Below are 12,156 nucleotides of genomic sequence, written 5' to 3' on the forward strand. Positions count from 1 at the left end.
TCAACCGTGCCGTTCTGATTTCCGATACGATCAAATGTCTGCAGACCTTATATAATGAAATTGTCTTCAATTTCCAAGCTGGCAAGAGGATAAAAAAGGAGAAAAACCAAAATCCTTAAATCAAAGACGTACCGACAATACCACGATTCAACATGCCACAAACCATTATACACTATACACTGGAAAATATACAAGTTTGAACACGACTCCTATAATAAATCGAAACTAAGCCAGGAATAAATTCGGAAGCAATTCTTATATAGATCATTATTCATATTCGAAAACACTAGCACCATAAACTTTATATGAGATGACATTATACATATCATCTTCTGCATATTCACAATCGTTTGGTCATTTCTCTACCAGACGATTCTGTTTAGGATGCAATAATTTGTCCTCAATGTTAATGTACTGACTCAGACCAAACCAGATTGTCAAATATAACCATGAAGAGACCTTGTATCTAATTTCCACTACAAATAATGCCAATTATTTGATAACGGGAATCATCGTCCGCGATCTAAATCACGTGGACTCTGCTATCGGTCCGTAGATCAGATTGTTAAGGTAACAAGTGCAATAGACGAGTCTCTTGCGGATTATCCACGTACTATTTCCGTACTTTGTTAAATTGGAACCAGAAGGAAATTTATTCCTCTTGCTGTCAATTGATCCCCTTTTCGCACATATCTTGACGCTTCATCACTTTCTGTGTTGACGATAATTCCACTTGTCTTCTCCTAGATCAAGCGATAGTCGTTTAATGTTAAACATATCGATCTGCCAATATATAGAAATAGTTCTGGATACTACTTGTTTGCAACGTTCATCAATTCTACAATAAAAGTAGATATAATGACCTTTCTTTTATCTTTTAGAGCAGTTTTATGGTACATTTATTACTGTTTTATGTTTGAAAAACAAAGCAAATTTGCAAGTTTATTACATACTGGAACACCAAAAACGAGATTTTATTAAATAAGATTTTGTGTAGTAACAGTTTTAGTAATAACAATAAATCTTAAAAATATATGAATTTCGTCGTTCTTTTTGTAATCATTTCAATACCGGTTTCTGTTTTTATATATTTATATTTTTCCTAGGTTTGTCATTTGATTAGGGATTTATCGTTTTGAATTTCCCTCGGATTTCAGTATTGTTGTGGTATTACTTTCAGCTTGTAACCCGGATTTGTTTTCCTTCAATCGATTTATGACTTTTGAACAGCGGTATACTTATGTTGCCTTTTTCTATACAAAGTATTGTTCGTTCTTTAAATATTATAGTGTGCGATAAAATGACAGGTGTCGAGGACTCGGAAATCGTCTACATTTCATCCACTGGGTGTGTTCCTCGGTCTTGGATCCCGTAGGCAACACAAATCCTGTAGTTACTGTTTCATCAACAGTTGGACAATTCAAACGGTACATGATGTTAGATTTTGTTGTTGATGAATCAGTACAGTACTTGTGTTAAAAGTTAAAAGTTCGTATGTCTTATTATGACTTCCTATACTTCAAATGTCGAGAGCATTGAACACATTTAACTTGGATCAGACAGTCTTCCTGTTATTTGATGTAACACGTCCATCTCTCTTACTCTTACTTTTAGCTGCACAAATTCGGTACATGTGGCGCAAACAACTTAAATAATGGTAAGAAGTAAAATCACAAAAATACTAAACTCCAAGGAAATTTCAAAATGGAAAGTCCCCAATGAAATGGCAAAATCAAAAGCTCAAACACATCAAAAAAATGGATTACAACTGTCATATTCCTGACTATGTACAGGCATTTACTTATGTAGAAAATAGTGGATTGAACCTGGCTAGCGAAACCTGTCACTTGTATGAAAATCGCATCAAATTCCGTTATATTGACACCGATGCATGAACAAAACAAAAAAAAATTAATAGGTAAAAATGTCAAATATACAGCAGTCAACATTGTGTTATAATCTTAATCACTAAAAACGCCATCTCTGTTACAAATGCCGCTCAAATGCAATATATTGGCTGGTGTACAACTCATAAACAATATTTGTAAGGATATTCAAAAAAGGACATACGAAATAGAAAATTTGGGGTTTCTAATGTATTATAGAATACTTTCATAACTAAAATGAGAAAAGGTACCGACATTACTTGGTATAATTATCAACATTAACAAACACAACTGTTATAGACATACAGCAACCAACGATTATCACTGAATGACATGCTCTGGACTTGGAGCTGGCTCATACAGAATGTGGAGGAGTTAAACATATTTGCGAACGCCATTCCTTGGTGTAACACCACTACAGAGGTTAATCACACCAGAAACCATACTTCTTTTTCGAGAAACAACAAAAGCTTGCTTCATTTACTATAAAATTAGATTCATAATCTTGGTTCTCATGTTTGTTACTAGGAAGGTATGTGTATCCTCAGCAGTCGTTGGTTGATTTTTACATGTTTTTGTATCCCCTTATCAATTTTCAGTTGCATTTATTTTAATTCAGTATTCGGTCTTAAAAAATACCTTTTCTACCGGTTACCCGAATTAATTTTTTTATGGTATGCCACAAAATAACTTAATGTGTGGTTTGATGTAAATATTTGAATGGAACACTAAATCTGCCATTAAAGATCCGTTTTGTAATTTTGACACTTAATGAAACAACACGTATTTAGCAGCATAAGATCAGACAAGGTGTAACAGAACAAGATGCCGTTAAAAAGGCAAACGAATGGCAAGTGTCATCTTCAACTAAATACAATGTTATTGGTATTCCTCGTTCTGGTTTTCTCTACCTGGTGGTCTGTAGCTGCAGGTGTTAGTCTGCAAAATTCACAGGAATTAAAGTAAACTGGCATCTAATTGCTCATTATCCACAAAAGTATGTATAAATGCAGTGCTCCGGAACTACACCAGAAAAAATGCACAAGTGGAGGCATGCCACTATTATCACCTGTAATGCGTGGTACTTTCTTTAAAAACCTCGAAGTATGATAAAATTAGATTACAACCGTTTTTATCGAGAGGTGTTTCTTACGATGTGCCAAATGAAAAAGTTGGCAGGGTTAAGGATCGTTCTTCTTCGTTAATTAGATAAATAGATTAATTAGCTAACGATAATCTTGTCAGATTAAACTTATTTGTTTTTACAAATTAGAAATCCTTTCTAATGAAAGTCGGTGCAATTCATTCACTCTTAATTTGTAGACTTTATCTTTTACATAGTAGTACATGTACACATCGTGCTATAATTTAGTTCTGGATATAGACGTAACAATAAGTTAAGCACTCTACCATTAATCAGTGTTATAATATCATTAACTTCCCCCAAAGTTTCAATAACCCGTTTTAAAACAAAATTCTTCTTCGATTTGCGTACTTAACAAACCATGTTTCGCTTTAGTAATTAGTTTCGCATCTTTCTCCTTTTCCATGTTTCTCCTAGCCATTTGGTTGTCTTATTGTTCATTTCACAGAAATTATCATCTGACAAAATGTGAAATTGCTTTACTCTTACTTCTACTGAATTTTCTGTTATTATTTTCGACGGTATAATTTCTGTTTTGACTACTCCGCTGTACATTTCCTTCTACTGATTTTTTTGTTAATATTCTGTTGATTTAAGTTTTTGACTATTCCGCTTTATTTTTCATTTTTGTGGTAGGAAAAATGTTGATAAAAATGTATATTGAATCTACCAGGTTGTTACCGAAAATCACTTGATGCCTCAACTGTGCACTAAAACGTTCAGATATGATTTTAAATTATTTCCAGATTCCATTTCAAAACACAAAATAAACAAAATATTCATTCAATCAAAGATACTCAAAAGAAACAGTTTTGTGTATTTTGTTCAGCAATGCTTTGTTTTTTATACCGACTTTCATTTGTATTTGGTTTTTCAATTTTTAAATAAACTTGGACCGGAGATATTTCTTAATCCCATATCTGGTCATGCACATAACAAGTTTAATCACACCTTGTACGTTATATAAAAAAAACTTACAAAGAACAGTAAAGTACTATACATACCGAAGAAGTGAAGACGTAGGGATACACAAATGACACAGTAAGTTTGTAACCCAATGACATGAACAAAACACCATCAAAGGCATGTCTTTATAGGTTAAAACCTGAAAACTAGTATATATTTCTCTATATAAACTTAACTTGAAAGACAATGATGCTGATTTTGAAACTTTAGTTTCCTAATCCGCTGAAGGTAGTTGTATTACATGTAAATATAGCTCAACATGCAGACTTCTTATACGTTCAGGTATTTCACATCCAATTTTTTATGGAAATATTCTTTATAAAGCACAAAGGTGTCAGTATTCACCTCAAAAACTAACAAAACCTTTGAATAGACTTATTAAGAAGGGATATAGTTACGATACTGTTGTCAGGTCATTGAAGATTGTATATTTTGGCGTTAATATTGATTCACTTATAGGGTCTTTGCATCAGAACTAAACACATTTATTCAAAAACCAGTTGTTGGCATGAAACGGGTTATGTTCTTCTCATATATGTTATGATGGTATGATACTAAACCCGTAACGGGAAGGATTGTGCCTGATGTTCATATGATGAAGTCATAATCTTTCAGTCAGTTTAATTGAAGTTTGGAGCTGGCATGTCAGTTAACTGCTAGTAGTCTGATGTTATTTATGTATTATTGTCATTTTGTTTATTTTCTTTGGTTACATCTTCTGACATCAGACTCGGACTTCTCTTGGACTGAATTTTAATGTGCGTATTGTTATGCGTTTACTTTTCTACATTGGCTAGAGGTATAGGTGGAGAGTTGAGATCTCACAAACATGTTTAACCCCGCCGAACTGAACTAGTATATATTTGTTTAGGGGCCAGCTGAAGGACGCCTCCGGGTGCGGGAATTTCTCGCTACATTGAAGACCTGTTGGTGACCTTCTGCTGTTGTTTTTTCCAATGGTCGGGTTGTTGTCTCTTTGGCACATTCCCCATTTCCATTCTCAATTTTACTAAACTATTTAGCTTATTACGTTGAACCCTGAGCACATCGGAGTGCTGGATTGGGTTGACCCCTCTTTTAATGTGTCTTTTAATAATAGAGTTGCTCTTAAAATTATTCAGTGTTTAGCAATGTTGCAACAATAAATTAAGTAATGGCAAAGAAGAAAAATTCTCAAATAAAACAAATATAAAATCTTATATTATATCGACTTTTAATCACAAGGAATTTATTTTTATTGTTACATTAAAGTTTTTTTCTAATTATCGTTGTTTCTTATCACTTTTTTGTTTTTAGCTCATTTACTCCTGAACACCAAGACGTGATGGCATGGTAAAATTGACCAACCAGGTGTCATATTATCATTCAAATTATTCTAGCCTCCAACCTGTGAACTTCTGCCCACAAAACAATGTTAACATTTTATCTACACATGGCCGAAATTAAAGATAGAAAAAATGTAATCTTGAATCATAGCTTTGGAAAAACATCATAATTCTCTTCGTCTACTATTAACGATGGGAACTGTCGAGGCATCATTCGTTCCGGTTCATGCTCGGGGTCACATCTGTATTTTGAGAAGTCGGTAACACCTACAGAACGCAGCAGATCTTCATCAATCAGTGCTTGTCCATTATATCTAAAACATAAGATACACTCGGATTGAATATTTTAGTTTATAAATTAATGTATGTTTGATAAGAAAAACAATTTAAAAAAATGGGCGAGTATTTGTCTCATCGGCTTTGTAAACAAATCACTCGCAACCAAGACCAGAAAACACTTGGAATCATTGGAATCATTTCATTCTTATTTGGTATAAGTACTTTAATGTAGAAGAATGTTAAATGGAAGATATTCATCTTTCATGCTTCATCTATTGAAATATCAAACAGCTGTTTCATTGTTTTCAAACTACCTTTATACGTATATACTAACATATTCCTGGTTTTGTAAGGTTTTTTTTCATTTTTAAAATTTTACAAAATAAGGTTTGTAAACGTTAATTTTTAGTCAAAAATGGTATGAAGAATGAAAACCAACAATTGACATCAAAATATTGCATACGAGTATTCAACGGAGTAACAGAAAGAAAAGTGATTGTAGGATTATTGAAACTCGTAATTTGTGTCTGCTAGTACAAATATGACGAAATAAAACCTCCACATGTAAATCATTTTTTCTAGATTAGGACAATAATAATATGAAGATATTTTTGTTTTATGATTTTTGCGAAAATCAGATTTGGCTTTTTCACAGCGTCAATCATAGCCTGGGATGATGGCTCACTGCTCTGTGCGAGAGGAGGTATGGCCATGCTATCAGACCAGTGTCTACGAGCGTTCCTAACGTTTCTTATGCGTAAACGGTCTATTTGTATTCTTCGTTTATCCCCATACATTTTTCACTAATGACTTTTTGTTTGCCCCATTTGAGTTGTTTAAGCGCATACAAATAAGATGTGATATGATAGCCAATGAGACAACTATCTACCAGATATCAAATGTATGTGTTGTTGGTTTTCTTTGTTTTTTTTTTTGTTTTTTTTTTTTTTTCCTTCTAAATAAACATTTTTATTACTGGGAAATTATTTCTTAGGCAGTTGTTTTCCGATTTCTCTCTTTTTCGTTATCTTGTACAAATCATTTCTACTCGTATTCGAAAGATGAGACAGTGAAATTTAAAACTTATGCTACCAATTGTAAGGTAAATTTGAATGTGACTTTTTCATAAATGTAGGGCCAAACCCAGTTTAAAGTTATATTTATCGTTAGTATGTCAATTTCACCAATTGAACAATTGCAGGTGCTATTTTATGTCTCATATACATATATGTTTGTATTGTTTGCTGTCAACCTTTGGTCATTTATGCAATTTTATTGACAAAAGAGGAATAACTCAAAGTATAATTATTAAATCAAATGCAATTCCTGAAATCATGCATAGGATCAGTACGAAGAAAGATAACTCTGTGTGTTATGCTGAATCTGTCAGAAAATATTTTACTCCGTTTTGCATTTTGCTCTGTAAATTGAGTATGTCACTATATTTTTGTATTATTGTGGATGTATTTCTCTCACTTTTGATTGTTTTGGGTTACAAATAATTGGTATCGATCTTCACTTTTAAAAGAGAATATATATATATAATGCAGTATTTACGCAATTTTTACTGTATCTAGTATATTTGTGTTCCTTATCAGTCATACTTAGTACCTCTACATGTATATGGTCAAACTCGACCTCTGTGTTTACCTCTTCCTAGAAAATTAATTACGTTAACAGCTTTAAAACGTCAAATAGAAAAAAAAACATGAATGTATATAACTATTCCAGGCCGTTAGTTTTCTCGTTTGAATTGTTTTACATTGTCATTTCGGGGCCTTTTATAGACTCTGCGGTATGGGCTTTGCTCATTGTTGAAGGCGGGACGGTGACCTATAGTTGTTAGTTTCTGTGTCATTTTGGTATCTTGTGGAGAGATGTCACATTGACAATCATACCACATCTTCTTTTTTTCATATCTAAAAAAATCTGTTAAGCTTTCTTTATTAAAAATACATACTTGTCTGATTGTTCATTAGCTAGTGTCATCATTGCATCAGCAAATATTTCTGGTTTCCTCATCAACTTATCTGGTAGGTTCATTTTGTCTGTGACAAAACTTTTAATTCCTGTTGCCGGCCACAGAGTCGAAATCGAGACGCCTGTATTGTACAATAAATTATTAAAAACGAGTCTGTTGCATATTTCTTAACTTAATATACTCTGAAGTTAAGACTGACTGAATATGCACATTGTAGATACAAAGCAGGATTCATATTCACAATGATATCTTGATAAAATGTTCTCACCATGCATATTCAGTACACGAATATTTTAATACGATACAATATGAACCCTGCTTTGAAATAGACCGACACGACTAGTTGAATTTTTTTTTCCAGAGACATACTTGTTGACATAATCTGAGTACATAGCTCTCTGACATTTTTTTTTTTTAAATTATTTCAAGGTGAGTTTTGTAAGCTCCTTTTCAAATCTTGGTCTCGAGCGTACATGTACCAGATGAAATGTATTTAAAACTATTTTTAGAAAACATGTGTTGTACCCAATGAATTGACATTAAGTTATACGTGTTTACTATAACTGCATGGGTCTGAACAAATGCAGATTGACTATCAGACGGCGAAGACCATTCGCCCAGTAGCTCTTGCTTCTGTATTTGCATGATGGCAGATCTCTCAGATCCCTTGGGGTAAAGTTGTCATTGACGGTTTTGGTGGTTTGAATTAGAAACTTTCTGTTTTGCTTATCGTTTCGTTTATTAAAAAACAAATGTAAAACACAACGTCACAGGACAAAAAGACACCCTATAAGAGTGATTGTCACAAAGTTATGTTTTAATGAGTAAATCCACATGGTTTCATAGTAAAAAACAATAAATCTCAGGGAGAGGTGAAAATTTAGAGACGTTTGTTGCTTCAATTATGATTTATTAATATTCAAGGATTGAACATAACAGCTTGAACAAATTTTTTTATACACGTAAGCTAAAACGGGAAGAATAAAAACTTCTGCGACGACAATTATATACCTGTGTCTTTCAGTTCGTTAGCTAACCCATGTACAAATACCGTCATTCCTACTTTAGTTATAGCATAAGGTGTTTTGCCTTTAAAAAATCTGAAAAAAATAATAATTCATTTATATATGACTGTCTTTGCAGGTTTTCATGCAATATCAAACTATTTCCAATTTAATCATGTTGGTGTCCATCATCCAGTGGCAACTATTACAACTTTTTATCCTGGAAAAGCATTTAACGGTCATACGAATATACCCTCTCTATATATAATTGACCTAGACGCTTGTTTGTGATTTGAAATGTAATAGCTTCCAATGTATTGAATCTTGAAATATGCATATGCCAAAAGAACTAAAAGCCGATATCGATCAGTCTTTGTTCTTATTAATCAATGAAAAAGGCAATAAATAACCCAGTGAGGTTTGACCAGGGATTGGATCGCTAAAGCGACGGAGACAACATGCTAATCCGAGACCATAACAATGCGTGAGGAACCATCTTCAAATTTGTTGACTATTTCTATTCAATTAGAAAGCAAGTAACAGCACATCGTAGCCACATGTTTGAGTCGAAATTTAGTGCAGATATTTTTAGAAGATTTAGTAGAACTTTTTAGACGATCTAGTACAGATTTTGTATAAGATCTAGAACAGATTTTGTATACAATTTAGTACAGATTTTTTAGACGATTTTGTACAGATTTTTAAGACGATTGAGTACAGGTGTTTTAGACATTTTTGTACAGACTTTTTAGACGATTTAGTACAGATTTTTTAGACGATTTAGTATAGATTGTACAACATGAAGACATACGATATCCATATCCAATAGAAGACATGAAACCATGAGGACAGGGATCACATCATAAGGTCTGGGTGATAGGTGTCTAATTACCAATCATTCTAAAGGCGTCTTCGTATTTTCAGTGTTCAATTAAGTGAATAGTTGTGTGTAATACTATATTAACTGTACCTATTATATATAGGTGGTGAGACCAGAATAAGTTTCCCTTTCTTTCTCTCAAGAAATCGCGGAAGAATTTCTTGCACCATACAATACGCTCCACGGACATTAACACTTTGCATCAAATCATAACGTTTGAGAGGTGTATCCTTTACTGTGTCCCATGTTATTGCACCAGCATTATATATAGCTACATCCAAATCACCAAATCTGCAAAATCCAAAAATAATTTTCGCGTTTCAATGGTTAAACAGTTACTGTATTTCTACATTTTCCATAATTTAAAGTAGATTATTATATATAAGGGGGTTTAAAAGGCTGCTGTAGCTTAATGGCCATAATTCGTTAAAATTGATTGAGTTTAAAATGGTTTTTCAATAAGCGTTTGGTGGAAAAATATTTATGATGTCCTTGTTTACCAGTTTGAATAACAATTAGATCAATCAATCGTAGACAGTCCTATCACAAGTTCCACATCCCTTTGACTGTTCTCCCAAATCGCTCGAGTTATTATGACTGACAACATATAAGTGACAACATTTAAAAGTCATCGTTTCTGGTGATCATCGTAAAAAAATATGCATCAAAACACAGGAATCGGTGTCTTTTTCTTTGGTTTGAGATTTTATGTTTTAAATGCATTCTGTTCCAATTGCATAATTATGACTATCGGTGGACCCAATTTATTAAAGATATAGTTCTGATTTCGTTATCCTCATATGAGTTAGTAGATAACTGTATTATATTTTAAGTAAAGATGTTCCATAAGAACTTTATAAAAATGAGCACGTGAGTAAGAATAGATTCGAATATTAATCAGATTATAGTTAAATTTTCCCTGCAACACAGACAAAGGGAAAGATGATATCGTTTCCATGGACATAATTTTCACAATATTTGATAGACAACTGCATCAAAATGATGTTGTTTGGAATGCTCTGCCATAAACTATAACAATGTACGTTGATTTCATTTTTTTAAAATTTATGTTTAGTTACCTTTCTATACAAGTTTCTACAGCAGATTTGATTTCATGTTCACTTCTAACGTCACACTGTATTGGTACTGCTGTCCCACCAGTGGACTTGATTTCTTGTACAACCGTATGAATAGATCCTGGTAATTTGTCAGTACTTTCTGTTGTTTTTGCAGCAACGCCTACTTTGTAGCCACTGGCCGAAAATGTTAAGGCTATCTGGCGTCCGATGCCCCGTGATGCTCCAATAACTAAACATGACTTCATTTCATCTACAGTTTTCGTAAACATAATTCTAATATAAGAAAATCGTTCTGAAATGTCCGAGAAATGATTTTTTTGTGTTCACTTTTTTATCATTGAGTATGCATTTTTAATTTATGTCTTTTTGAATGCTTGGTTTTCGTAAGCCAATCTGACCACTATCTAAGCAGGCCAGTTACAGCTAAGAACAATAGCACATGAAATTTTGGCGGTACAGTTCCACTTCCCTCATCATGCTCAATAACATGAAACATGTTTTCTATAAATTTAGAATAAAAAAATGAAACATGTCCCAACAAAACAGAAATGATCGGTTCCTCATTTGGTAGACTGCATTTTACTACAAAAAAAAGTCCTATAATATAAGAAAGACTATGTATGTTTATATCGTTTGCATTCAACTTCTTTTATCGGATATTTTATTTTGACTTTCAATACTGATCACTTCTTGTTTGGCAGTGAAGTCTTAATTATATTATAGGACAACTATTCATTATCCCTCTTATATCCTCTGCAGTCCAAATATTCTAGTCAGTCAACCTTACTTGCAAAGCCTACCTGTTTGTAAATCGTTATTTTTGAAACAAAAAAAAATGACACTGCATGGGCGTTCAGCATGCAACAATCAATCATTTTTCTGTATCAATATTTAGATACAGTATATATTGTCTTTACGTCCAGTGGTTAATATTACATATTGTTATATCAAAGGTTTACTATTTGATTATATGAACAAAAATGGGATAACCAATAATTTACAATGGGTTTTCCTAACAACGGCTATGGTACGTAGTCATACTGAAGTGTAAGAATGAATAAAAAATAGTTATTTTGAGCAAAGTATTTGGACAAAGATTATGTTTACTTATGATGTGATATGGTTGTACTACGAATGTCCTATTTAATGAACTCTGTGGACATAACTAATATTTAAGACTTTATGATTATCTGTATCCGAGTGTAGAAACATTTCTTACCTGTAGCATATAAATATGTACCTTTGAGGCCCAGCTATTTGTAAGATTGGTGCAATCAACTGAATACTAAAACTGTTTGTTACCGAGTATCATGCCACTGTAGGTACAACTGTCTTGTCAAAATTTGATTTCCTTTGGGAACAATTCCGGATTTCCGGATTTCAATATCAATGAAATTAGATTTAAACTATTCAACTTGTTAAATAAAACTATAGCTAGGCCCTTTTTTCTTAGCTTACGTAAAGTGTAATGCATGTTTACAAACTGATAGGTAAATTGCATCCAAACGTCAAGTGATACTTTACTTTTGCCTCCCCCCCTCCATTTTTAATCTAACATTTCAAGATTCCAAAGTAAAACTTATAATTTTAACAGTATGATGATAATACAAAT

At 32.9% G+C, this 12,156-nt stretch overlaps 1 protein-coding gene across 2 annotated transcripts; it reads right to left on the minus strand.

Moving 5' to 3' along the window:
• Positions 1 to 5,192: 5,192 nt before the first annotated feature.
• LOC143079226 (hydroxysteroid dehydrogenase-like protein 2) lies at positions 5,193 to 11,916 on the minus strand. Of its 2 annotated transcripts, none has more exons than XM_076254459.1 (6): positions 11,764 to 11,916; positions 10,545 to 10,794; positions 9,556 to 9,756; positions 8,593 to 8,681; positions 7,561 to 7,702; positions 5,193 to 5,635 (listed from the first exon to the last, which is right to left on the minus strand). In XM_076254459.1, exons 2-6 carry the CDS (start codon positions 10,787 to 10,789, stop codon positions 5,467 to 5,469), a joined length of 846 nt encoding a protein of 281 aa, XP_076110574.1. In that variant the 5' UTR covers positions 10,790 to 10,794; positions 11,764 to 11,916; the 3' UTR covers positions 5,193 to 5,466. The 2 variants fall into 2 exon arrangements, with proteins under 2 accessions (XP_076110574.1, XP_076110575.1); XM_076254460.1 differs by having other exon boundaries at positions 11,785 to 11,896.
• Positions 11,917 to 12,156: the final 240 nt, after the last annotated feature.

This window comes from Mytilus galloprovincialis, chromosome 6 (assembly GCF_965363235.1).
Source record: "Mytilus galloprovincialis chromosome 6, xbMytGall1.hap1.1, whole genome shotgun sequence".
NCBI classification, from domain to species: Eukaryota; Metazoa; Mollusca; class Bivalvia; order Mytilida; family Mytilidae; genus Mytilus; species Mytilus galloprovincialis.

Bases quoted from the DNA above. Each gene is read 5' to 3' on its own strand.
- LOC143079226 (XM_076254459.1), bottom strand. From the start codon at position 10,789: ATGAAGTCATGTTTAGTTATTGGAGCATCACGGGGCATCGGACGCCAG. The intron at 9,757-10,544 runs GTAACTAAACAT...TGGATTTTGCAG, and splicing joins GTAGAAACTTGTATAGAAAG to ATTTGGTGATTTGGATGTAG. The intron at 5,636-7,560 runs GTATGTATTTTT...CTTATGTTTTAG, and splicing joins GCTAATGAACAATCAGACAA to ATATAATGGACAAGCACTGA.